We start from the raw sequence: 25,918 nt of genomic DNA on the forward strand, positions 1-25,918 counted from the left end.
AATGACTCACAGAAGAGGACTGGGCAAATCCAGCAAATAATCGCCTCTGTATCTCTCGGGTGCGAAAATACAGGATTTTGGTGGTGGCAATTCAATTCCCATCTCTTGGCAGAAAACCAATTTGTGGGGTAATAGGGAAGGCCCCGTTTGGCGCTTTCGTAAACGATTGACTAGAATAGCATCCCAGCATCCATGCGAGAGAAAGAGAGTAAGTTGAGCTATACGACTAAATTTTTATTGAATACAGTCTAGCGAGGTGACATAACACCTGACAGGATGCTTTTTAAAGTAAAGCGTTTCTTTGTTTGCGCTGCTACTTTAGAACCGACTGGCAAAAAAAAAGACAGAAAACTGGGAATGAATTCATGAGGTGCAGGAGAAAACATACGCGTCAGAGGCATTTCTGTACCACTGACACATTCATGCATATGCTGAGTGTGAAACCGCTCACCCGTTTGCTCATTCATTACACGCTGAATGCAAACAATGAGAGCGTAAGTGAGCGAATTCATTCACAGGCGTGGATAATGCACTTTATGTGCCACTGCCTGATGAAAATAACGACTTCTATGGCCAGATTTAATAAAAAGGGCAAATTAGTATGCAAATACAATCAATTAAAGGGGCCAATGGGAGTGGAAAATTCTATGAGTGAATTAATGACGGCGCATGAATTTTAATTACAGGAGCTAACTTTCATTTTGTGGAGCATAAACCAGTCAAAATAAAACGGCAAACAAGCAGTGAAGATGACAGAATGCATGTAATCTACAAAAAAACACGGTTAAAGGGATAGTTCACAAAAAAATGACAATTTCCTCACAATTTACACACCCTCAAGTGGTTCTAAACTTTTATGAATTTCTTTTTTTGTTGAACACAAAACGAGATATTCTGAAGAACGTTAGAAACCAGCAGCCATTGACATCTATAGTGGGAATAAAAAAATACTATGATAGTCAGTGAATACATTTACATGGACACCAACGATCTGATTTCAATATAATTAAGACAATACTCTGATTAGGAGTACCATGTAAACAGCTATTTTTGATTAGTTTAATCCAATTAAGGTCATAATCAAACTAAACAGAAAATGACTTACGACGTGGAGTATGCTGATTTTAGTCGCATTATTGAAGTGCAGCACAAACATGTAAACACCTTAATCAAACTATTATCGTCATATAGGATTTTGCGACAAGATATTGTATACACACACGGCATGTTGACACTATTCTCTGCACCAATCGAGTTAGTGAAGGACCACAGACACCTGCATCGCAAACTGCCGAGTTCTTTTTCCCCATACGGCATGCAGTATCATTCCATTTAAAACAATCCCTCTTCCAGCTGTTCATACTCTGATATCTCATTTGTCACGGGGGGATGCATGAAATGTTCCTGAATGAAAGTGAAAGTGCCAAACTGAGAAGCAAATGATTACAATTGTTTTTATTTTTTTATGAACAAACCCTTTAAGTCATGTTGAGGGGCATTAAATAAAGCAGCAAATACCAATAAAGTACTAATAGATTCCTGAAATTATCAGTACATTAGCTTGCATGATTAACATTAAATTCTGAATAGGTAACGGCCACAAAAGGTCTGCCACAAAAAAAGACTGTCCGTGGTTTTTCAGCTCCTCTTTAGTAAATGTTTATATTATTATTATTAATTTGAAAACTGCAAAGCAGATTTTGCTATGATATGATATGAACTGATTGTAAATCTGGCCTCTATTCATATCCAATGATTTTTCCAAAAAACAAAAAAGTACATAAATACTTATATAAATATTAGATAGTGCAGTACATAAATGTTATGGCAAGTCTATGGTAGTTCATTTTTTGAAATTAGTTACATTTTTTCCGAGCAAACGGAGAGGAAAGAATGTGCACTACAGGTGGTTTGTCAAGCCCACTCCCCTGCATAAGACACACTCAGAATTGCACAATGTTTTCCCAGAATCATGATATGTTTATAAAAAAGGTGCATAGGAAGAGGTAAAGAGTTTCACCTACAGGTGGTCTGTCTAATCACCTGCATGAAGCACACTCCGAATTGCACAATGTACTTTACAACACATTCATTTAACATCTATACCAATTTGTGATATGAATAAAGCATTTATGTTGCATTTTAAAAGCATTTATTACAGCTTTGTGTTAGATCTAGAGAACTGAATCATGCTAACAAGTCAAACCCTGATTCCTTTGTTTCAGTCAAACATCTAAATGGACCAAAATCAAAGATATATATTAATAAAAATGGATTTTTTGTTGCCTGTCAGAAAAAAAACCTTGGTTTACCTCCCCGTTATGAAATTAAATTACTTTTTTCAATTTCACACTCTGTCCTTTTTGAGCATCATCACACATTTTCATTTGATCCGCTCTGCACCTTACACGGTTTTCATCAATACCGGTTTGTCAATGGAGAAATTTTGCAGAGCTGCACAAAGGTCAGACGGGCTCCGCAGCCTCGCTCCCCTGGGTCTGTATGGCCTCCGCTAGCAGAAAGGACAGCTAATTGTTAGTGATGTATTAAAGAGTGCGACAGGGCTTTGTTGAGCCAACAGAAATCAATACTGGTAAGCCTCAATCTCGACAGGCCGAGTGTGGCTGTGAAAGGTGACAGGAGTGGAATGGACAGAGCTGTCTGGACGAGCAGAAAAAAAAGGGCCGGTTTCTCTTACCGATCCATTTGTCGTTTCCGTACCAGGACAGGTTGCCTTTTGTGCTGTCATAGTAGCCAATCTTCTTATAGCTGCCACCTGAGAAAAAAAAAGTTAGAAGTGAAATGAAAGACAACCAAAACCTGAACAAAAGAGAGTGAACAACTTTTTCAGCCTCAAACTTGAAACAGAAACACCGTCATCTGTGCTTGAATTATAAGTACACATGTACAATCCAATCAAATAAAAAGCGCTTCAGGGGTAATTGATGTGACAATGATCTTTGGAAAAGACTTAAAAAGTCTTAAGTACAAGGCACTCAAAATACTTTTTTTTTTCTTTTTCACCTACTTTTCAAGTGCTTTGGATGTATAATTTTCTGTGTATAAATAAACATGCACTGTAAAAACAAACACAATTACACACAATTGATTTGTGTTCAAACAGCATGAAGGAATTTTATTATGTTTAACTTATTTGTTTTTACAAGTTGTCCCCCCAAAAAACTGAAGAATTGTGTTGTTTCAGCTCATCTTAAACTAATTGTTTGGATTTTTTGAGTGTGCATTTAAAGATACATGTTCCCTCCTTGATTTATCTGCTTTCACCTATAGACTCTATCTGCTAGTTTCATATCAGTTAACAAGTATGTTTAACATATATATTTAGAAATCTACAAATGTAACATGTACAAACAATTCACACATGTGGCAAAACCCATGTACATCCATTTCACTTAGTATTTTGTCCTGTTTCATGTTTACTGCACTGAATAAGTCTGTGTTATTTGATGTGACACTGTAAAAACTAATATTTATTCATTCATGTTTGAATGCCATATCAGCAGCATTGGCTATATTTATGACACCACTGGTAAGAAATATTCAATACATCATTCAAAAACATAAGTTACTTAATAAAGCAGCATTATAAAAAACACATAACAATACTAATAAACAAAGATGATAAAATATAATTTAGTTATCTCTATCTATCTATCTATCTATCTATCTATCTATCTATCTATCTATCTATCTATCTATCTATCTATCTATCTATCTATCTATCTATCTATCTATCTATCTATATATATATATATATATATATATATATATATATATATATATATATATATATATATATATATATATATATATCAGGGTTCTACAGGTTTCAATAAGTCAAATGTAAGACTTTTGAAGACTATTTTGAATTACATTTTAAACTTTTTCAGGGCTAAACACAAAGGATTTTTTCTTCTAATGGCCCGGTTGTTGTTGCTTTTGTCATGTTATATAATATAAATTATTTCTTAGACAATAATTTAATTTCTCGAAACAAGAAAACACTAGTTGTACATTTTTTTCAACATAATGCTTTCTTTTATTTTTAAATTGACAAGTCTAACATTGTTAAAAGTATATTTATTATAGACACAATTACACAAATGTTCAAAAATATATATTTGTTTGCTTTTTGACCGATTTGATTGAGTATAACTCTTATATATCAACCTAATGGTTTTCTGTTATAAAACCTTGTCTGTTTATATGTCGCTTTTCCTTACTGTTGTACATATTTTTGTATAACTGGAGGATCATGTAAAGGAAAATATTGCTCTGGGGTCAATAATTCTGACTTCAACCATACATATACAGCATAAAGTGATATTTAAAGGCTTAACTAGGTTAATTAGGTTAACTAGGCAGGTTAGGGTAATTAGGCAAGTTATTGTATAACGATGGTTTGTTCAGTAGACTATCGGGAAAAGATATATAGCTTAAAGTGGCTAATAATTTTGACCTTGAAATGGTGTTTAAAAAATTAAAAACTGCTTTTATTCTAGCTAAACTAAAACAAATAAGACTTTCTCCAGAAGAAAAAAAATATTATCAGACATACTGTGAAAATTTCCTTGCTCTGTGCTCTGTTAAACATCATTTGGCAAATATTTAAAAAAGAAAAAAATTCAAAGGGGGCTAATAATTCTGAATTTGACTGTGTGGAAAATTCTTCCAGGACAAACATTTAATTTAAATTATTTGCAAAAATAAAAATATCACTTAAATTATATATTCCAAAAAATCATACTCGAGTCCAATAATCTAATAAAAAACATCACACAAAAATAAAAAGAATTATAAATGAACATATTATAGACAGAATAAATAATGTAATGCTATTTTAAAACATCGGCTCTAATTAACAGCGTGTCAACTAAAGGTCACATTGCACCAAGCACTGCAATAAAAAACTTCAAAAGAGGTCTGACTCAACAAATCTGCAAAGTAGTCGACATAGAGCTGCATCAGTGGGTCGAAGATGTAAAAAAAAAACAAGCCTAACCGCATTGATCAAAGTTAATCTTAAAGGGAACATGTTGCAGAAAAACCCTGCTCTTTGGAAATCAAAGACTTTAATGTAATATGGAGACAAATGTTCACAACATGTAAGTTCGACTCTTTCACCAGTCCAAACCATTCACTGAAACTAAACAAGAAATATGGGTCATTCAGAAATCTTTAACGCTAATTTACAACCATAGACAGAGTAAAGTACTAAGTAGTAAGTAAGATAGATGGATGTTTACGTTGTCTTTACACAGTGGATAGGGTATATGCCGAGCTAGTGCTGTTCCCATACTGATAAACTTCCGGTGACCTTTCATTGTGAATTTTTTTCCATTTTATACGGTTCCTTTTGTTCCTGTTGTAATGTAATTAACATTCAATTAGTTAAATAGACTTTGGCATTCATTTAGTTGCTCAAGTGTAAAACAAGACAAAAAGCTGTTTACTCCTACGCGCCTGTCAGAATCGGCAGGCTAGTGCAGAAGCTCCATTCAATATACTGGGGCAAAATAAATGCTCATATTATAAATACATGGCGGGGAAAATGTAATTTAATGCAGTGCTTCTTGCAAAATCTGAGACCCACTTTATATTGGATATAACTCAGCCAGTGGAGATCACTGATTTTTAAAGAAAACAGACCTTAAACGCGCCGATTTTGCAATGGTATTTAAGTCACCGGAAGCGGTTAACCCAGGTTACTGGCAAATTAAAAGTCTTTTTAGCATGCTTCGGCATATACCCTATCATTGGAAGGTTTCCTGATATTATTTCTAATCAAACTCTTATTTTTTTATACTCTTACTAGTTTGATTTGTCTACTAACGACATCCAACAGCAGCAATTCATATATCATTGGAGAACTTTTGTTTAAACAAAGTGTCATTTCTGCCAAATCTAAAATTGTAAGTAAACATTTACTGTAAATCATTAACTATTATTACATTGGCTTTTATTCTTTTAGCAGACGCTTCTACCGATATCTACCTACAAATGATGATAAAAGCAAAAACATGTAGAGATACAGTGAAAATTTTTAGGGAAAAGTTTGTGTACTTTTTTAACAAAAAAGATAGATAAACAGATAGACAAGCAGACAGATAGACAGGCAGACAGACAGACAGACAGACACTGTAGATGGATGGATGGATGGATGGATGGATGGATGGATGGATGGACGGACGGACGGACGGACGGACGGACAGACAGACAGACAGACAGACAGACAGACAGACAGACAGACAGACAGACAGACAGATAGATGGATGGACAGATGGACGGATAGACGGATGGACGGACGGATGGACAAAATGCTATTAGCTAAATAAACTTATTTTCACCCAGTAAAGTAGGGCTTACAGTGGATCTTTATATTCACTTTCATAATACTATTATGTTTGAAATAAATGAAACGTGTGCTGCTTGATGTATTAACAGGCATTTATGGAAAATATGCAATTGAGAATATTTCAGATACATTACATTTAAACGCAATACAACTACAGCTAAAATCATAATCTTTAAGCTTCACATGTGCTTTAGTATGTAAGTCAGCCCATCAACATTATGTGCACTGCATTTCATATACTCACTTTAAGTGAACTTAAGTGGCTTTTATTTCATTAATAAAATAGAACAGAACCTGAAAGCACTGTTCATTTTACATATCCTTTTTTATTTATTTATTTATTTTTTGAAGCTGCAAATATAATTAGGCGCACATAATTTAAAAGAGATTCTGGAAATGTTATTGGCAATTACTTTTTATTTCTCAGATGTGTATACTGCACTTATCAAAGTTATAAAACACTCTTTTTCAACACAATTTAACAAGATTATAACTTGGTTGATAAATTACAGACAATGAAATGCTCCATTTACAATGGATGAATGACGAGGTGAAAATAGCTTCACAAAACTGGGCCATAATCTTTTAAATACTGCCATATTTGCCTATTAAAAACACTGAAAGGGCATAAGCTTATTAGCTATTCAGTGCAGGGTTCTATCTGCGTTCTGATCGATTTTGAGATATTGAGCTTCAAAGCTTTTGCATTCCATATAGCAAACAGTATGTGTGTAACATTTGTTTTTTAAATAAAAGTCTTAAAATGCAAACAACTTATAAAAAACATCCCATAATGTAAATATGTTGCATTTAATAAGAATATGTCAATAACTATATTTTGACAAAAATTTCAGATAGATCCTAATAATTATAAGGTGACGATTTGATATAGGGTTTTATGTTTTGTTTGTACCTTGGAGTTGCTCAATGAGAGTCCAGGCCATACGTGAACCTTGAGCATCAAACACGACATGACCCTATGATACACACATGGAAAAATATGATTACAATACATATGGAATATGCATAAATACTTCATACGTAAATAAATACTTCATACGACCCTGGTCTTATGTGGCAAAGGAATATTTTGGTAATAGCCAAAATATCATTCTTTGGGTCAAATATATTGCTTTTTTATTTTATGAAAAAAAAAATCAATATTAGGTAATGGTCATGCTCCAGGAAGTTATTTTTTCAAATTTCTATTGCAAATATATCAAAACTCTTGATCATGAATTAGTAACTTCATTTGGACCACTTTTAATGTGATTATCTCAGGTCAAAAATTGTTCTAACAAACCATACAACGATGTAAAGCTTATTGTTTAGCCTTTAGTTGATGTATAAATCTCAATTACAAAAATGGTGAACCTATGACTGGTTCTGGTGGTCCTGGGTCACATTTGTGATTCTTCAATAAAGCAGAACAATCTGTTGGACAAAGGCTAAATCATCCTATAATGAGTTTGAGAATAGTTGCTTGCATATAAAAAAATAGATCGCCTGAGACTGATGAGCATCTCTGAGAGTTTAAAATTTAAAGAGGCTTTTTGACAGATCTGGGAAATTAAAGTCTGGAAAAAATTTTAATCACACTATTTTATTCCTTCTGTTTTTTCAGAGAAGTTACTAAACTTACAGACACTCCTTCAAACGAGCTGGTGTTGAGGGCTCTGTATATCTCGGCAGTAATTTCCTTGTTGTTGTAGTTGAAGTCCTCCAAGCCCCAGCCTTTGGCCCTCAGCGGGGCCACAGTTTTGTTGAGGGCCAGAGCCAAAGCCCAGACGGCATCATACGCCAAAGGAGCTTCCTGGAAGCCACCGGTCTCTTCTGGGTTTTTGCCACCGAGACGTGACATCAGCTGAGCAATGAACTCTTGTGAGGTCTGTGGAGGAGTTTCAAAGGATTAAAAAGCAATCTATCCAAAAACTTTAAATACCAGTAATCTAAGCACCCTCAGGTAATTCAAGATGTAGGTGGCTTTTTTTATTATTTTTTGCTAAAAATCTTGTCCTTGGTGATTCATAAAAAGTCTGCAGTTACTGGCACTTTGAGAGAAAAAATTAAACAGGCAAAAGAACATTAACTAAATGCATTTCCTAACTATATATATATATATATATATATATATATATATATATATATATACAATTTTTTTTTTTTTTGAAAGACCAGTCTGTGCAAGAATTGTATCTTCAATAAATTATTAAGAGCAGGGACAGCCCTTAAAAAAGGTGAGAAATACTTTGCGTTGATCTGTTACTTAAACAATAATAATTAAAATAACAGATCATTTAAAATTACATTTGAGCACCCCTATAGCAGTTCATACCATTGTGAATGCATTATAGCGCCAAGCGGACTATGCAAGAAAATATTCATTCATCAGTCTGAAGTGGGCAGAACTATACTAAATAGTATTTGAAAATAGAACTTGTATGTTCCAAACCGTAGTATGTTTAAAAGAGTATGCCAAAGGTACCCGAATGGTTTACTATTTTTAGTAAAAAATTAAGCGTAAAAGCGTCCATACTCTAACTGCTAATACTGCCCACAATACATTGCACGTTGGATGTGAAATTGATTAGAACTACAAACGTGGGTGAAAAGTGTAAACAAACTACAAACATGGCAGACACGCTAGACCTAGTTTAATCACTAGTCAATCCAAAATACTGCACCTTAAAGAGTAAAATAATAAGCGCGATTCAGTTCGGCTTAAATTTGGTGGATTTTCCAACACTTCCCAAGCCAAGCAAAACCAAGCGATATTGTACCACGCAAATACTGATTGTGTTTTAACATAAGATAACTTTCAGTGTTTTCTACATCCTCAAATCAGAAAAGGTTGGGAAAACACAAATAAAAAATAAAGTAGTGATTTGACAATTTACTTTGACTTGTATTTAATTGCAGACAATGCAACAAACATTACTTAATGTGTTCCTCATGATTTGTATTAGGTTTTTCCCTAAATAAACACATTTTCCAATTTTGGTTTTTGCAACACATTTCTATAAAACTTGGAACAGAAAGCATTTAGAACTTTGCAATGCTGCCATTCCTTTTCACAACACTTAAAAGATGATTAGGGACTGAAGACAACAAGTGATGAAGTGTTTCAGGTGTCATTTTGTCCCTTTCTTCCTGCAAAAAAAGTCTTAAGCTGGGCAACAGTATGGGCTCTAAGTTGTTCGCATTTTGCACTTCAAAATACGCCACACATTATCTATTGGAGACAGGTTAGGACTGCAGGCAGGCCAGTCAAGTACCTGTATCCTCTCCTTCTGCAGCCAGGAATTTGTAATGTGTGCAGAATGTGGTTTTGTATTGTCTGGTTAGAATATGCATGGGCGTATTTGTTGGCAAACTGGTGATCTTCGGCCCATCTTTGCTCCTAAAGGACTAGACCTTTCTTGAATGCTGCTTTTGTACCAAATCATAATAACAATCACCTGTTGACATCATCCGTTTGATCCGTATAATTTAACCAATTTACCTGATTAGCCCTAAATTGCTCCTGTTCCAATTTTTTTTTAAATGTGTTGTCGGTCTGAATGACAAGAAAGGATGTGGATTTACAAATGAAATGACATTGACCAGACAAAAGTGAAATATTTTGTGTTCATATTGTCTGTAATGAAATACAGGTCAAAGTAAATGACTTTTTTATTTGCATTTTCCATACTGTCTCAACTTTTCTGATTTAGGGTTGTATAATATTTTATTGTATAAAAATGTGTTGACAAAAATCTCTCTGTTAAATTACACTCGGGAAATAATTTTTAAAGAATTAAAATTTCACAGGAACGCTAGTCATTTCGACTTCATCTGAATATATAAACAACACGAATGTCATATAATCATGATCCTGTTGTGAAAGTCTCACCAGGTTGGAAGCCCCGCGGACGGTCTCAGGGTTTAGCATGACGATTTCAGTGGTGATGTGTCCCTCCACAGCTTCTGTCATGTTCTCCACTGTGCAGTTGATGGCCGGATCTTTGATCTTAAACCAGTTGTCGGCGTACCAGCCGATGAGGAACCATACGTACTTCTTACCATACAGTTTCTCTTTGAAGACCTGCCAAAGACGACACCATGTTTTGAAAGTCTGTGCTCAAGCCATAATCGTATTCAATATTTTAATCTCGGTTAAGCCTCGGTGAGTTAACACAGGCAGAGTGGAGGCATCGAACTGAATTGTGCTGAAGTGATTTACAATAAATTGACAGCTCAGACCTACTTGGAAAAAAGGAATCGTAATTGTCACTTGCCTCACAAAACACCTTTCTGGCTTCAGTTTCATAAAATAATCCGACAATGATTCGAGCATCTTGACGCTGGAAAGAGATTAGAGGAAAGAGTTAAACAAGACAAACCCACATCGCACAATGTTATTACTATGAAATTATTATCAAAAAAAAGAAAAGTATTTTGCAATATTATGCAAAACTAATGTTTTCCAATGGCAAATGAACCTAAATAACCTAGATAAGCCTTTAAATTATGTCAAGCCAAATATTAGTATTTTACAAAATAACTAGTAAAAGACAAAGGAAATTAGTTATTATAAATATTATGTTTATAAATGTGTTAAACATCTCTCTGTTAAACAGCACTGTTTAATTATAGTTTTAATTCTTTAATTTTGACTTCAGGTACCATTGACACTTGTATGTTTTGCGCTTCAAAATGCGCCTCACATTTTCAATTAGAGACAGGTCGGGACTGCAGGCAGGTCAGTCAAGTACCTGTATCCACTTTCTCCACAGCCAGGACTTTGCTTTACTTTTTTTAGTTTGGTATTTACATTTTTATTTAAACTATTTTACAGTCAATATTATTATAGCCCCCTATAGATTTTTTTTTTAGACTGGCCTAGAATCTAGATAAGCCTTTAAATTATATGTTAAGCTGAATATCGGTATCTTACAAAATAACTAGTGAAAGCCAAAATAAATCAGTTATTATTCCTTTGATGCATTACATGGGTCTAAAGTGACCTGTCTAAATTTATTTTTTCTATATCTATTTTATAGCTTGTGCATCAAAGGGTTAAAAATATAACGTAAAAAAATCTCTCTGTTAGGCGATGCAGTGGTGCAGTAGGTAGTGCTGTTGCCTCACAGCAAGAAGGCTGCTGGTTCCAGCCTCGGCTGGGTCAATGAGTGTGTGTGGATGTTTCCCAGAGATGGGTTGCAGCTAGAAGGCCATCTCCTGCGTAAAACGTGCTGGATAAGTTGGTGGTTCATTCCGCTGTGGCGACCCCGAATTAATAGAAGGGACTAAGCCGAAAAGAATGAATCTCTTTGTTAAACAGCATTTTAAATTATAGTTTTAATTCTATTAAGTTTGACTCAAGGTACTGTTTATGTTTTGCGCTTCAAAATATGCTACACATTATCTATCGGAGACAGGTCGGGACTGCAGGCAGGCCAGTCAAGTATTTAATAATATATTTGCTGTAATTTATCAAATTATCTTTAATATACACTAATTAGAAAGCTATTCATTTCAGTGTGTGTGTGTGTGTGCGTGTGTGTGTGTGTGTGTGTGTGTGTGTGTGTGTGTGTATGCAGTGAAAGGTGACATGTTGCTCAAAAACCCAAAAAATCCTACAAGAAAATAAACTATATTTACATGCTGGGATAACAAATTAGGTCACACTTTCTAATAATGTTTCATTAGGTAGTGTTAGTTAAAGCATTTACTAACCTTGACTAATGATGTACAATAATTGTAAATCATTTATGAATTATTTACACAATCATGCATTGTTAAAATCCAAATGCTTGGTAGCATTAGTTAATGCACTGTGAGTTTGCATGAACTAATAATGGACAGCCTTCTTTTCATGAACTAACGTTAATAAAGACTAATAATTAATGTATTAATCACTGTTTGTTCATGCTAGTAATGCATTATCTAGTATTAACTAATATGACCTTAATGTAAAGTGATACCATTATTTATTAAAATAATTATTGATACTAAATTATAAATTTGACTCTCAACTGCAAATGCCTTTACATGAGCAATAAGCCACTATATGTGAAGTACAAGAATTGTTTTACATGTAAAAAAAGATGTTTGTAATTTATTGCTTTCAGTTATTTTGTTTGTACGTGCTAAAAAGCTGAAGTGTGTACTTCCGGCGTCATTTAAGCTTCCAAACAAAATAATGGCCATTTTTCAAAGGCTTTCTTCTAAATATATTAATTTTGTACAGTGAAAAGTGTAGAGCAGACTCTGCATAGTAAAGAGAGAAATAATAAAGTATTGCAGCACTGAAATTATAAATCACTTTTAAGATATATATATACGGTATGTGCTGAATATTTCAATCACATATCCAAAAAAAAGTGAAGCCAAACATTTAAAAAGGCAGTCCAATTCTCACGAGGTCTTCATTCAACATATTTTTCTTATTTAAATAAATGCTGTCTGACTACTGAATAATAAGTATGGACCAAGACGAGCATCCAAAGCGTCACTTGATCTGATGAAGGGAACTGATTCCTCGGAGTGTTGCTTTATTTCACGTAAGATTTTTCATGCGCTCTGCCTGCTGGAAAAGCTAACCGACGCGGGCTGAGGAGAGGAAGTGAGCGGCTGGTGAATTTTTCATCAAAGCACCTTCAGGTTTTTGACAGCCACTGCGGGATCGGTGAGGAAGCTCTGTCTGACGCTTATCTCGATGTTGGCCTCCTTCACACGCTCCTCCAGATCATCCAGAGTCTGCGGAGAGAAGAAGAGAGCGATTGACAGGACAGAAGTGATGTTTGTGGAGAGAGAGAGAGAGTGAAGGATGGACAGGAAGAGCCTGCATGAAAGATCAAGGATCAAATGAAAGAGGAGAATAAAAAAGACCATGAGATGAATGGTCAAACCGCAGAACAAAGTATAGAAAATCCCAAAGGAAAAAATAGCCCTTCTCCTTATTAATAAAATAAAATAAAATAAAATAAAATAAAATAAAATAAAATAAAATAAAATAAAATAAAATAAAATTAAATTAAATTAAATTAAATTAAATTAAATTAAATTAAATTAAATTAAATTAAACAAACTTAAATTAAAATTTATTTAAATAATTTTTTTTATAATAAAAACTAAAAAATTTAATTAAATTTTATTTTATTTAATAGGCGATGCAGTGGCGCAGTAGGTAGTGCTGTCACCTCACATCAAAAAGGTTGCTGGTTTGAGCCTCGGCTGGGTCAGTTGGTGTTTCTGTGTGGAGTTTGCATGTTCTCCCTGCGTTCGCGCGAGTTTCCTCTGGGTGCCCCTACACATGCAGTACAGGTGAATTGGGTGAGCTAAATTGTCCGTATAGTGTATGAGTATGAGATGTGTGTGTGTGTGTGTGTGTGTGTGTGTGTGTGTGTGTGTGTGTGTGTGTGTGTGTGTGTGTGTGTGTGTGTGTGTGTGTGTGTGTGTGTGTATGTTTCCCAGTGATGGATTGCAGCTGAAAGGGCATCTGCTGTGGCGACCTCGGATTAATAAAGGTACTAAGTCGACAAGAAAATGAAATGAAATGAAATGAAATGAAATGAAATTAAATTTAATTTAATTTAATTTAATTTAATTTAATTTAATTTAATTTAATTTAATTTAATTTAATTTAATTTAATTATTTTTTTATTAATTAATTAATTAAAATTAAAATTATATAATAAAATAAAAACTTTATAAAAATAACAAATTTTAAATAAAATAAATTTAAAATGAATAAAAATAAAATACAAAATAATAATATAAATGATATTATAAAAATTAAATTCAATTGAAATTTTAAAAATAAATTTAAATTAAAAATTATATTATAAATATAAAATAAAAATTTAGTTTGTATATATGCAATCTAATATATGAAAAACAAAAGAAAACAACTATATATATTAAAGCAAGTACATGTGTGTGTATGTGTGTGTGCGTGCTTGCGTGCGTGCGTGCGTGCGTGCGTGCGTGCGTGTGTGTGTGTGTGTGTAATAATGAAAACAATTTGTAATGAAAACAACATTAAAAGCATTAAACATCACAATTAACTGCAACAAAAATGACAGTAATATAATACTGTAAAAACAAATATATAATATATATATATTCAAAAATATATAATATATCAAAATAATGACCAATCAAATGAAAAGCAGTTAACACTTAAACTTTTCTTATATGTGTGCACAGAGCGATGAGGCAGGTTTTTTGTAAAAGTGCTATCGAGAAATGAGGAGATCATTGAACTGAGAGGTCAATAGAGAAAGATGTAAGTGAATGAGGAAAAGAGATGAGCTGGTGAAGAGATGGAGGAGGATCATTAGCCTAGCGGAATTACACCAGCTCAATACTGAATCAATGCATGAGAGATTTATGACATGGTCAATATTCCTAGCAGCCAACATCAAGAAAAATTACTTTAAGAGTCTTTCATCGTTTAAGAAGAGTATAATCAACCAGCATTCACTGTGACGCATTAACCTTAGCGTATAAGCTTGCTAACAGTTTTGAGAGGAAAAGGAAACCACTTTTCAGGGAAATTGCTTCCTTTAAAGAAGTCATATCATATTTTATTGCTTCATTTGACCCCTGAGATCTGCTTATAGCATTCTTCAATTGCTTTTTTTTTTTTGACATAATTTAGTTTTCTTGACCATAACTTTTTGACCTTCAGAATAAGCTTGTTTTGTGGGAAAACTAGAATGTAAATGGCCTGTTTATAAGTGAAATGCTATGCCTGTTAATAGGTGCAGTATGTAAGTTTGAACTAGATATTGCACTCCTGGTTCAAAACACCACGCAAAAGCAGGTTGCCAGATTGACAACACCAACAAAGGCTGATTTGAATCGTGTTCTAAATAAAAGCAACAGCATGCGATAGTAGGAATATTTTCCATATTAAAAGGAGTTTTTGTTCTAACCCACACCTAAAATTAATGAATTAGAAACAATATCTATTTCACGCAGATAAACAACAGAAAACGGACAATGATCACCTCAGATACACCTCATGCCATTTTACATGATATTTATTGCCATACTACTGAAGGCAGATACTTCACCTCAGACCTTAAAATTAAAATTAACCTTTGAACTTTAGAACTGTGAGTGCAATCCAACAAATAGTGATTCAGCATGTACATTTAATAATTTTAAAGAGGTTTAATGTGTATTAATTAGATAATAAATCTTGCCATTTTGTTGAAGTGCAGTAAGTGCAATATTCTGTGCTTCTGAATGGCTGTATTTAAATTTCTGTCGTGTATCATCTGGTGCAAACAGCCCAATTGCTTATCACTGGAAATCTCTTCATGTGGTGTGTTATTAGGACACAGGGTTACAATGTAACCTGCTCACTGAGGGCCCTATCATACACCCCGCGCAATGTGCACAAGGTGCAGCGCAATACTTGTTTGGTAGTTTCAGCTTGGCGCAAGAGTCGTTTTGAGGTGTTGCGCTACGCTGTTTAAATAGCAAATGCATTAGCGCTCATATGTGCGCCCATAGGCGTTCTGGTCTAAAAAGGAAGGCGTTCTGAGGCGGACCGCTGGCGCGTTGCTATTTTGAGAAACTATAATAGATTTTTCATTAGACCAAAACAAACCCGGTCTAAGCTCCAGCGCAGAGTTGCGCCTCGCTTACACACAGCTTAATAAGCACAAGAGAGCAATAGGCAAATATCTTTACATATAAAAAAAAATTAATATTAAGGATATATGTAGGATATAATAAGGATAGATATAGGATATGAACATAAAGGATTAAAATATTACAAAACATATGATTTTCTAGCCTACATAAATATGAAAAATCACTGCTTTTATGCCTTCTTCATCTCGAGAGGCTTTTTCAGTTAATTCAAAACAATTTACTTTTGTGTAATGTTATTATTATTACCAGTATTATTTATTATATCTATATTTATATTTGTTTTATTAAAAATAAGCTTAGATTTCCCAACCTGTCAGGTTTTAGACCATATGTGGCACAGCATGTGTTTTAGGATATAACTCAGGTTTTTGAACACACTTCGTTATTGTTGTTCATTTATTCGTTTGCTGGAAATTAGAACTGAATTTAGAAATAGTTTTGAAATGAATATTTGCGCTTAACAAATGCAATTAATTATTTATAGACTAATTGATGTCTGTGCGTAAAGGTTTCCCTATCCAAGAGCGAAAGTGAAAGTAGATCCCTTATCTCTCATTCTCACACAGTTGATGCTCTGTTTAACAGTTTTCTGTTAAAAAACTGTTAACTGTTTGCTAGTGAAATGCTCAGTTTTTCCACTTAGACTTACTTAACGTCCTGTAAATAGCGAATGCGCTTATGGCACGATGCAGATGGCTCTTAAAGGGAATGGGAGATGAGACTCTAATTGGTTTATTCTCAAAACACACCTATAACTCATTAAGAAAATAAACTCAAGCCTTTTAGACCATGCGCCACGGGGCAAAGCGGATTTTACCGTCCTTAAATTAGCAAAAATGCGTTCTGACACGCCCTGAAAGCGTTTGCGCCCTGCGCTTTGTGCTCTGCGCATGGACCGTCAAAATAGAGCCCTTAATGTTTACATTCGTAATATTTATATTATTTGCTAATTAATAACCTCATGTAAAACTCTGAATTCAGTCTCATTTCAGAGTCTGCTACTATCTACCGAAGGTCGCATTTCAGTCGCAGACACATGTTTTTAGAGCCTTCATGACTGAGTGAATGAAATATGCGTTTTTTTCACCAAGGCAACCCGGGGTGCTAAAATATAATTGGCTGAACTGGCAGTGGGTGGGTTAAAAGAATCAAAACAAAGACAGACGTTCCGGCGCAAAACTCACATTTTCACAGAATATCTGACTTTAGCATTGTCTTTCAGATAAACCAGAACGCTCAGTTAGCATGTTTCTTAAATATCTGCAAACATGTTATGGTATTTTTATGCTTTAAAAGAGTAAAAAACTTAGATACAGCACCTTTAAGTTTTTTTTTAACAATCCAAGCTGAAACACACAATAAAACTGAGAAAACTGAAACCTTTTAGAAGAAAATGCAGAGCTGCAGGTCATACACACAACATAGTTCCATAGATATATACACAAACAGACCACATACGGACCCTGAGCATGCGTCAATACCGCCGCCACATTGGTACAGGGCTCCCAGGACAAAAGTCATTCAACCTCACTACTCAAGTCTAAAGCCAATCTGAAGATGCTGGACTTTGAAACAAATTTAACAGGTAGGAAGTATAATACACATCCATGCACAAAAACACATGTTCTTTGTCAAAAAAGCTTGTGCGGTCACTTATCCATCGATATAAAATTATAATTTTTGTAATTTAAAAATATTTGCATACTGACCAGCTGTACCTCCTGATCATTCATATATGTATATATGTATGTATATATCTCTGGCTCTGGATGGCCAGTCCTCCAATACACCTTGGTCCCACATTCATTTCAAAGGAGCGCTACTCTGTACTAAAATGGCAGTTCTGCCATTTCTGCCAATAGTAGTTCTGCTGGTATTCAGTGAATATTATAGTGTTTAGATAAAACATATGCATGCATATCCATGCCTATAGTCACTGTACACTAAATAGTATGTGTTAATTTATGTGGATTTCTGCTATTTTTAGCTTCTTTTCTGTTTTTTTGTGCAAACAGAGTAATCATTTAGTTATGACAGGCTCACAAAACAATGTGCCATAGAACCTGTCAAAACTGAAACCCAAGAAAAGAAAATGCAGAGCAGTGGGTATCATTTCACAGCATTTAAATACTTCATTATTACTTCTGATGGTGTTTGATGATGTTTAGAAACAAAACCTGCTTTTCTATGCTGATTTCACCTTCACTGAAAATCCAGTCACCGAACACCAGAACTTTTATTTCTTTGTGTCGATTTCTGCATAATTTACATAATTTAATACCTAAGATCAAATTATAGCATTTATTAATTTAATTTAGTCATAATTTAGTTTTCATCATAACTGATGCTTCATTTACACCCGTATCTCTTTTACTTTATTTATGTTTTGGTTGCTGTGCCTTTAAAGGGGACCTATTATGCAAAAATCACTTATATAATTGTATTAAACACAGCTGTGTGGTAATAGTCTGTGAATTTGGACAGCTTCTAAAGGGAAAAAGTTATAATGAAACAATTATATAATCATACTTTATTAAAACAGTGTACAGAAACACTTTGATTGACATTCTCCCTTTGTACGTGTCATCAGAGAGTTAAAGCCCCGCCCATTAGTGACAATCTCTCCCTTATTAGCATAGGACGTTAGTCTTGTTTTTGAATCTGCCACTATGCTGATGCATAGGCATTTGTAGGCAATTTAAAGTGACAGTCACCAAATGGCACCATTAGGATTAAAGCCTGAAAGGGGCAGTTTCAGAGCGTTATAACACATTATTTATAGGGTATTTTAAGGTGAAACTTCACATACACACTCTAGGGACATCACAGACTTTTTTAACATCATGTAAAAAGTAACATATGTCCTCTTTAAGACTTGACAAAACCAATGCAAAGCCTTTCAATTTCGACAGGTTCACAAAACAATCCACATTGCAGAGGTTTGGTTGCCACACATAACCAGAAATAGCACATGGAATGATGCATTTTACTTTATATTATTAATTCTGGTAGTTTTTAATGAATTTCATGGTCTATAGGGGTAAAAATTAGCCTTCGAGTCCTATTTCGCCTTCATACTATAGGTTGTTTTCACATGACGTCACTGATGATGCGCAAGATTTTACATAGTAAAAATATAGGAATCGGAATCAGAACATCAAAATGTTTCTGTGTTATGCTGTTTATGATTGTTTAAATCGGCCAAAATGATAAATGCCAAACAGCTTTTACAGATTTTCAAAAGTTTTTGCTCATAAAGGTGGGAAAGTAAAAAAAAAATGGGTGAAAAATGGAAGAAAAGGCATGCAATAAACATTAATTCAAAACATCCATGTGTACAAACTAATTATTCATTTGACAGCACTAATAACTATTAGATAAAAGCCTAGCAATGTGTATTATATGTTAATGTGTTATATAAAAATCAAATACAAACACCAACACACCTATACAAAATACTGGAGAAATAAATAATGTACCCTGCCATGTAATCACTGCAATGAAATCCTAGTCTTGTTTTGCAATAACCCATGTCTTTACTAGCGTTTCGACAGAGTAAAAACAAACGTAACGCCAAAATTGAGATGCGCAGCAGAGGTGAATATTTGTTGATGGTAAGTTTTTTGATCGCGTCCTAGCGACAAAAATAGATAGTTGTTAATGTGGAGCACTGTTTACCTCTTACAAAAATAAATAAATATTAATGTAGACTATTCGTTCACGCTTTTGTGTGTTTTCATCTGTTATTTCATCATGTCTGGAAGATATCCGCATGGGACAAAACTATAGTCATTTATAATAAACATGCTTTTGAACCACATAGTAACATGTATGATGTATACAACTCATTGTTAATGAATGCTACAGAAAACTGTAGCACAGTAAACTGGTAAACTGTTACAAAATATTGTAACGTTAGTGTAAACTATGGTGCATTGCGACAGTGTATAATAAAGCCTATTGAATAATTTGTTTATTACTACAGTTGTACCACAGCAACAGCAATATAATTACTACAACAGTTAAATTCAAGTAATTATCAATAGTATGCTTCCAAACACTATTTACTATAGTATTTTTTCATGTAACGTAATAGCTTATACAGTATCTACCACTTTGATGACAGGCAAATATATTTCAGTAGAGTTCAGTTCAGTAGAAAACTCGACCCTCTTCATGACATAAGGATGATGCTGAACATATGTGGTTATTTTCTATTCATATCTCTATTGAAATATGATATAAATCGCTAAAAAAAGGACTTTCCTCAATATCTCCCATGTAGTTTTTTTACTTGCTGCCCTCCATCTGAACTTAACACATCACCAGAATCACATGATTGAAAACCTATATATGTTTTGAACAGCCCACAGATATTCTTGTGTTCATTTATATGGATTTCAATAGTTCAGTTGGAAGAAAGTTCTTCAAGTACTTTAGGAAAAGTGCTAGGATGCTGAAACTCTGTTAATTACTTTTGTGTTTTCACACTAAAATCTCATTTGGCGGCAAAGCAGAAAAGCCCAAAAATCTCAAGACCTGGAAAACCCCAGTATGACTGCACTGAGTCAGATAAATAAGAGAGAGAGCTGCGCATGCAGGACTGACCGAGGTAAAGACTTCAGTGGTCTGCTGGATGGTGGCGATCTTTGTCCATTCCCACTTCTGGAAGAGCCGCACACGTGTGGGATTATGCAAAGTCGCTGACGGGTGCGTACGGAAGAAGGTGGGAAATCGCTGGCGGTTGGATAACGCTGGAGAACTAGATCCATATGAGAACTATTGAGAGAGAGGGGAGAATAAATAAAGTTAAAAAGTGTAAGGATGGAGAGAGCACATTGAAAAATATCTCAGCTGTACAGTACGGTTGACCTTATTTGATTCCACTGAAAAGAAGGAAAACACAAAGCAAAAGCAGAGCAAAAAATATGAGTCAGATTTCTGCACACACTGTAAGAAGGGTAAATGTCAGCCCAGTGGAGCCAGAAGCTTTGTGCAAACCTGAATAAATAAGCCAATCTGTTTCTTCATCCAATGTTGAAGTGTCGATACTATAAAAGGCAGAGCGGACGAACGCTAACGACTTTCTGCTTCAATCTTTCTCAACTAAATCTTTGTATTTCAAGCAATGAACCAGGTGGTTGATTTTAAACACACACACACACACACACACACACACACACAAACACACACAAACACAAACACACACACGCACACACACACACACACACACACACACACACACACACACACACACACACACACACACACACACACACACACACACGCACTTTCTCTTATAAAAAGCTTAACTGTGCTGAATGTGTACTTCAAATCATAAGAGTAACTGTCCTTGCCTGTTTAAGTTTTTCTTTTGTTTACTTGCATTTTATGAATCAGCAAAGTTGAGTTTCAGCTAGAAATATTCCCTAAAGATTGCTCTTCTGGACAAAAACAATCAACATTATCTTGGATGGCTTTGAGGTGAAGAAACTAACAGCAAACTTTCATTTTTCTCCTAAAAAAAACCTTAAAGTATATTATTTTTACCCTTTAACAGGCATTGTAACTGCCTGGATGGCCTCTTTGTGCATAGCATTAAAATCTCTAAAATTAGCTTAGAATGGGGTCAGGAACTCAATTTAAAGGGACAATTCAGTCAAAAATGAACATTTTCTCCCTATTTACTCACACTCAAGTGGTTTCTTTTTTTATATCTTTTGTTAAACACAAAGGAAGATATTTTGTGAATGCTGGAAAAAAAAATTCCCCTACTGTTAATGGCTGCTTGTTCTCAACATTCTTCAAAATATCTTGTTTTGTGGTTAACAGAAGAAAGAAAATTATAAAAGTTTAAAATCACTTGTGTGTGAGAGAATGGAGATGAAACGTTCAATTATGGGTGAACTGTCCCTTTAACCAAATAAACTTTTGTGTATTGTTCAAATTGACTACCCTTGACAACCCTTACTTTTTTTTTTTAAATGTTCATGTACCCATTTCGTTATGTTCAGGGAAAATCAGCAACAATCAAGAACACATAATTATATGGTGTCATTGATTTGCAATCAAAAAATGTCATTTCAATAAAAGCCAATAGGGCGAAAACAGCCATCAACATACCGAAAGGGTAAATTATTGAAAAATTTTCAAAGCATTTTCTTAAAATATGTGTCAAAATAAGATTTGTCACCAAAAGTCATTCCATTTGCTTAAACACAGAGAAAGTTGTGGCCAAATTAAGACTCAAAATCACCCCAGAGTGGATGAAAACATCGGAACAGCACATAAGGGTAAAAGGATAAACATGTACTATTTGCAAAATAAAAACTATTTATATGCTAAAATATCTGCTTAAGTGTCCTTATTTTGCACAAGGGTTGATAAGCCTAAACTGTTACAGTATGTACGGTTATTCATTTTTCAAGAGCATCTCTGTCTTAATCTACATGACTATAAACCCACCTCTCAAAAACAACTCATAAAGGTTCCTTGGAGAGCTGACTTGTTAAAAGTAAACTCAACACTCACTTTTCCAACTTTCCAACTTAAGTAAAAATATCTGATGAGAACAAAGCCATGACTGAGAACATTAATTTCCAAATTCCAGCAAACCTCAGCGGATGCCAGATGATTGAAAGAGAATAATTGGAAAACATAATTATTTCGTCAAATTGCTAAGGGGTATCTTGTGTATTTTATTCTCTTTTTTCCGCTTTCGCACTCTCATTTAGTTCTCTAACATCCGAGAGAGCCTCTTTTTTTTGACAGATTTAATTTGGAAGCTTCTTCAAAAGTGTCAGCAATTTAGAGAAACCCAACAAGATCACAAGTTCAAATTCTTTTTGTTCCATGGCCCAAAAACAACACAGAACTGCTTGTTTTGGTTGGTGCATCACCACATCCAAATTACAAATGAAGTTGCAAAAAGTGTTTTATCATTTTATTTAATCAAGAATGACAATAAACCAACTTCCCAATGCAAAAAATATCCTTCTGAGCAGTGCAGTCGCAAATATAGTAGTTATTTTTGTGCCCACAAAATACAGAACCTGTTATTTAATGTATATTTTTGTACAGTGTGGGATTTGGAATGTACAGAATTTATTTTGTAAATAGCTGTCATAATATCAAAACAAAATTTCTAATCAGCCACTCCTCTTAACTAAAGCTTGATGTGTCCCCATAGAAGCTAAAACAGAAAACAGTATGAAGTTCTAAGGGGGCGTTCACAGAGAATGTATCTGTATCTGCATGTATGCCGTTTTAAAACAAAAACGATCCGCGTCCACATCTAGCGCTTCCGAAAAAATCTACGTCCACACTACACCTCTGAAAACGCACATCACGTGACCACACACACACTGGCATGAGCTGCAGCGTATGCCCCAGGCAATCAGCGAGTGCTCCGTGGGCATCTCACCAGGTGAGAGCAGCGCATGTCGGACAGTTCATCAAGGATCTACTGCTGGATGTCATCTCATTAGCTGTTAAATGTGATATTTAATTAATCTTGTCTCTATTAAATGAATCTTTGGTCTTTTGAATATACTACTTGTTCTCAGGTAACGTGTTTCGGCTAAGTTGAAAGATAAGTTAATATAATAACATGTATCCAGTTCACTGATTCTGCACACTGAGTGATTGCTTGCCTTTATTGCACAGTATAAACTTATTGTACTTTTGAATGTCAATATTAATTACTAAAACTGATATTCAGCAAAAGAGAGGGTATGATTTATATTTTTCAATGAAAATGAAAGAAGGTAGTTTTGTTATAGGCTCTGTTTTGTTATAAATATGCAAACAGTTAAGATGATGCTCATATAAATATGTAGCTACACAATGCCCTAACATTTCTGGTGTCTGTTAAGGTATTAACATCAAAATGAAAATAGGCAGTTCCTTAAATCATGTTTTCATTTTATTGTTGGAATAGCGAAACAATGTATCCAGTGTGATGTGAATGAGGTAATGTTTTGAAGATTTGTCCTCGGGGGTTTGTTTTTCATATCAAACTTGCAAAGTCTGAACTTAAGGAAAGGGTGAAAGACTGAACTTTGTGCACTCAATATTGATGAAAAAAGCCCCAATACTATTGGCGAATGTCGGTAGCCTTGCTTCCGTTTTCAGATGTCTCCATTTTCCCCATCCACACTGACACAGAGCAGCAGCGTTTTAAAACCAAAACAGCCTCTTCATCGTTACCAAAAAGCTTAGTTTTCGGGGCTCAAAAACTCAGGGGTAGTGTGAAAGGAAGCCATACCCGAAGAAAAACTTTCTTAAAAACGCGTTTTAAAACTAAAACGTATGAGTGCAAACGGGGTCTAAAATGCAACACACAGCATTCAGAAATAGTTTAATAAAAAAGCACCTCCTTCGCCAAGGCTCACTGTAAAAAAAATGCTGGGTTTCAAACAATTCCTTTATGTTGCCCCAACACAAATTGCTTAAATTAAATTAATCTAAGCTTTTAGAAATTAAAGTAAAATTTCAACTCATGTTAAATAAGCAGTTTGAACAAGCAACAAAAAAGTCATATTTTGAGTCCTGCACATACAACAGTAAAAAAAGTATTGAACACGTCTTGGGAATAATATCTGTAAAGCAGCTGTTGACACGGAATTGAACCAGATTTAGGAAAAAAAAAAAACAATACAAAAAATCTGAGAAGTGTAGGCTAATAACAACAAAATGACACAAGCAGAAAGTACTGAACTACTGAAAATATTTTATATATAAGGCTTTTTTAGTGATGGCAGCTTAAAAGTCACATGATTGTGATTGTGGTGAAGTCACATGATTTGCTCAAGTGTGAGTTTTTCACAGACTTCAACAGAGTGTAAAACTCTGCATGGTTCTGTGGGTCTCGTCTATCAAATCAGTTTTTTATTTATGTATTTTCTACTGAATTAAAGTCAGTAGATTGGCATTCTACAGCTTGATTTTATTTCCCTGAGTGCAGCTGAGAGTTTCTTTGGCTGTTTTTTTGGATTAAAGTCCTGCTGAAATGTCCACCCTGTTTGTTTTTTTATCTTCATTATACTGATAATATAGATGTTGGACTGAAGCAGCTAATATTATTTTATAATGAAGAGCAGAGGGTTGCTGAATAACTACTGAGAGATTTCAGCTGCTGTCTGGGCTTTCCCTGCTTTTCTACATCTCACTTTTTTCATCTGTTCAATACATTTTCTCTGCGTCATTTCCTTACATTGTGTATAAATTAATTTGTAAACAAATTATATTTGTTTTCTTTGCATATATATGCATTTCTTTGGTTGTTGCCAACATCCAGGAAAAATTTCAAGTCAATGGCACCTTTAGAAATGTTTTCTGAGAAAAATGGGGACGTGTACATTACTTATTTTCCCCGCTGTAGATGTGTCCTTCACTGCTCTCGACATCCCAGAAATCTGTACATTAAATTTCTGACTGATGAATTAAAAAAAAATAAACAGCACATCTCTAAGAGCCATTTAAGTATTATTTTGAGTGTAAATTACATTTTTGGCCAAAGCATTTTACCTTTGATGGCATTTCTACCAAAAAGTTAACATTGCAGTTAGAATATATATTGTACTTTTTGCTATTACCGAGTTAGTTATCTATTCTGTTGTAAATGATTAAATCTTTATGCTGTCTCAGACATTTTACAAGGTTACTTCATGCACAAATGCTGCCTCCAGGCAACAAGTCAGCTGCATTTTACATGAGTGTATTTTTGGTTTAAAATAGCATTCGATAATGATAATACTCCTCGTGCACAGTGGTGTTTTTATTGTGTTTTAGAAAAACAATCTCCATCCACATTATATAACCTTGAAACACATGATAGATGACCATTCATGCTCACTGGGCATGTACATATTTTGCCTTAGGGCTGGG

At 34.4% G+C, this 25,918-nt stretch overlaps 1 protein-coding gene across 2 annotated transcripts in view; it reads right to left on the reverse strand.

Annotated features, from left to right (window-relative positions):
• Positions 1 to 25,918, reverse strand: part of gabbr1a (gamma-aminobutyric acid (GABA) B receptor, 1a) — a 162,952-nt gene that overhangs the window by 74,276 nt on the left and 62,758 nt on the right. For both annotated transcript variants that reach the window (XM_087284439.1, XM_087284438.1), the window contains exons 9-15: positions 20,639 to 20,809; positions 13,016 to 13,117; positions 10,654 to 10,719; positions 10,269 to 10,460; positions 8,019 to 8,264; positions 7,290 to 7,353; positions 2,699 to 2,776 (exon numbers count right to left, since the gene is read on the reverse strand). In XM_087284439.1, the coding sequence (XP_087140565.1) occupies positions 2,699 to 2,776; positions 7,290 to 7,353; positions 8,019 to 8,264; positions 10,269 to 10,460; positions 10,654 to 10,719; positions 13,016 to 13,117; positions 20,639 to 20,809 (919 nt within the window). The remainder of the gene's footprint in view (positions 1 to 2,698; positions 2,777 to 7,289; positions 7,354 to 8,018; positions 8,265 to 10,268; positions 10,461 to 10,653; positions 10,720 to 13,015; positions 13,118 to 20,638; positions 20,810 to 25,918) is intronic.

The sequence above is a fragment of the Danio rerio genome, chromosome 15 (assembly GCF_052040795.2).
Source record: "Danio rerio strain M-AB ecotype USA chromosome 15, GRCz13ab, whole genome shotgun sequence".
Taxonomy (NCBI): Eukaryota; Metazoa; Chordata; class Actinopteri; order Cypriniformes; family Danionidae; genus Danio; species Danio rerio.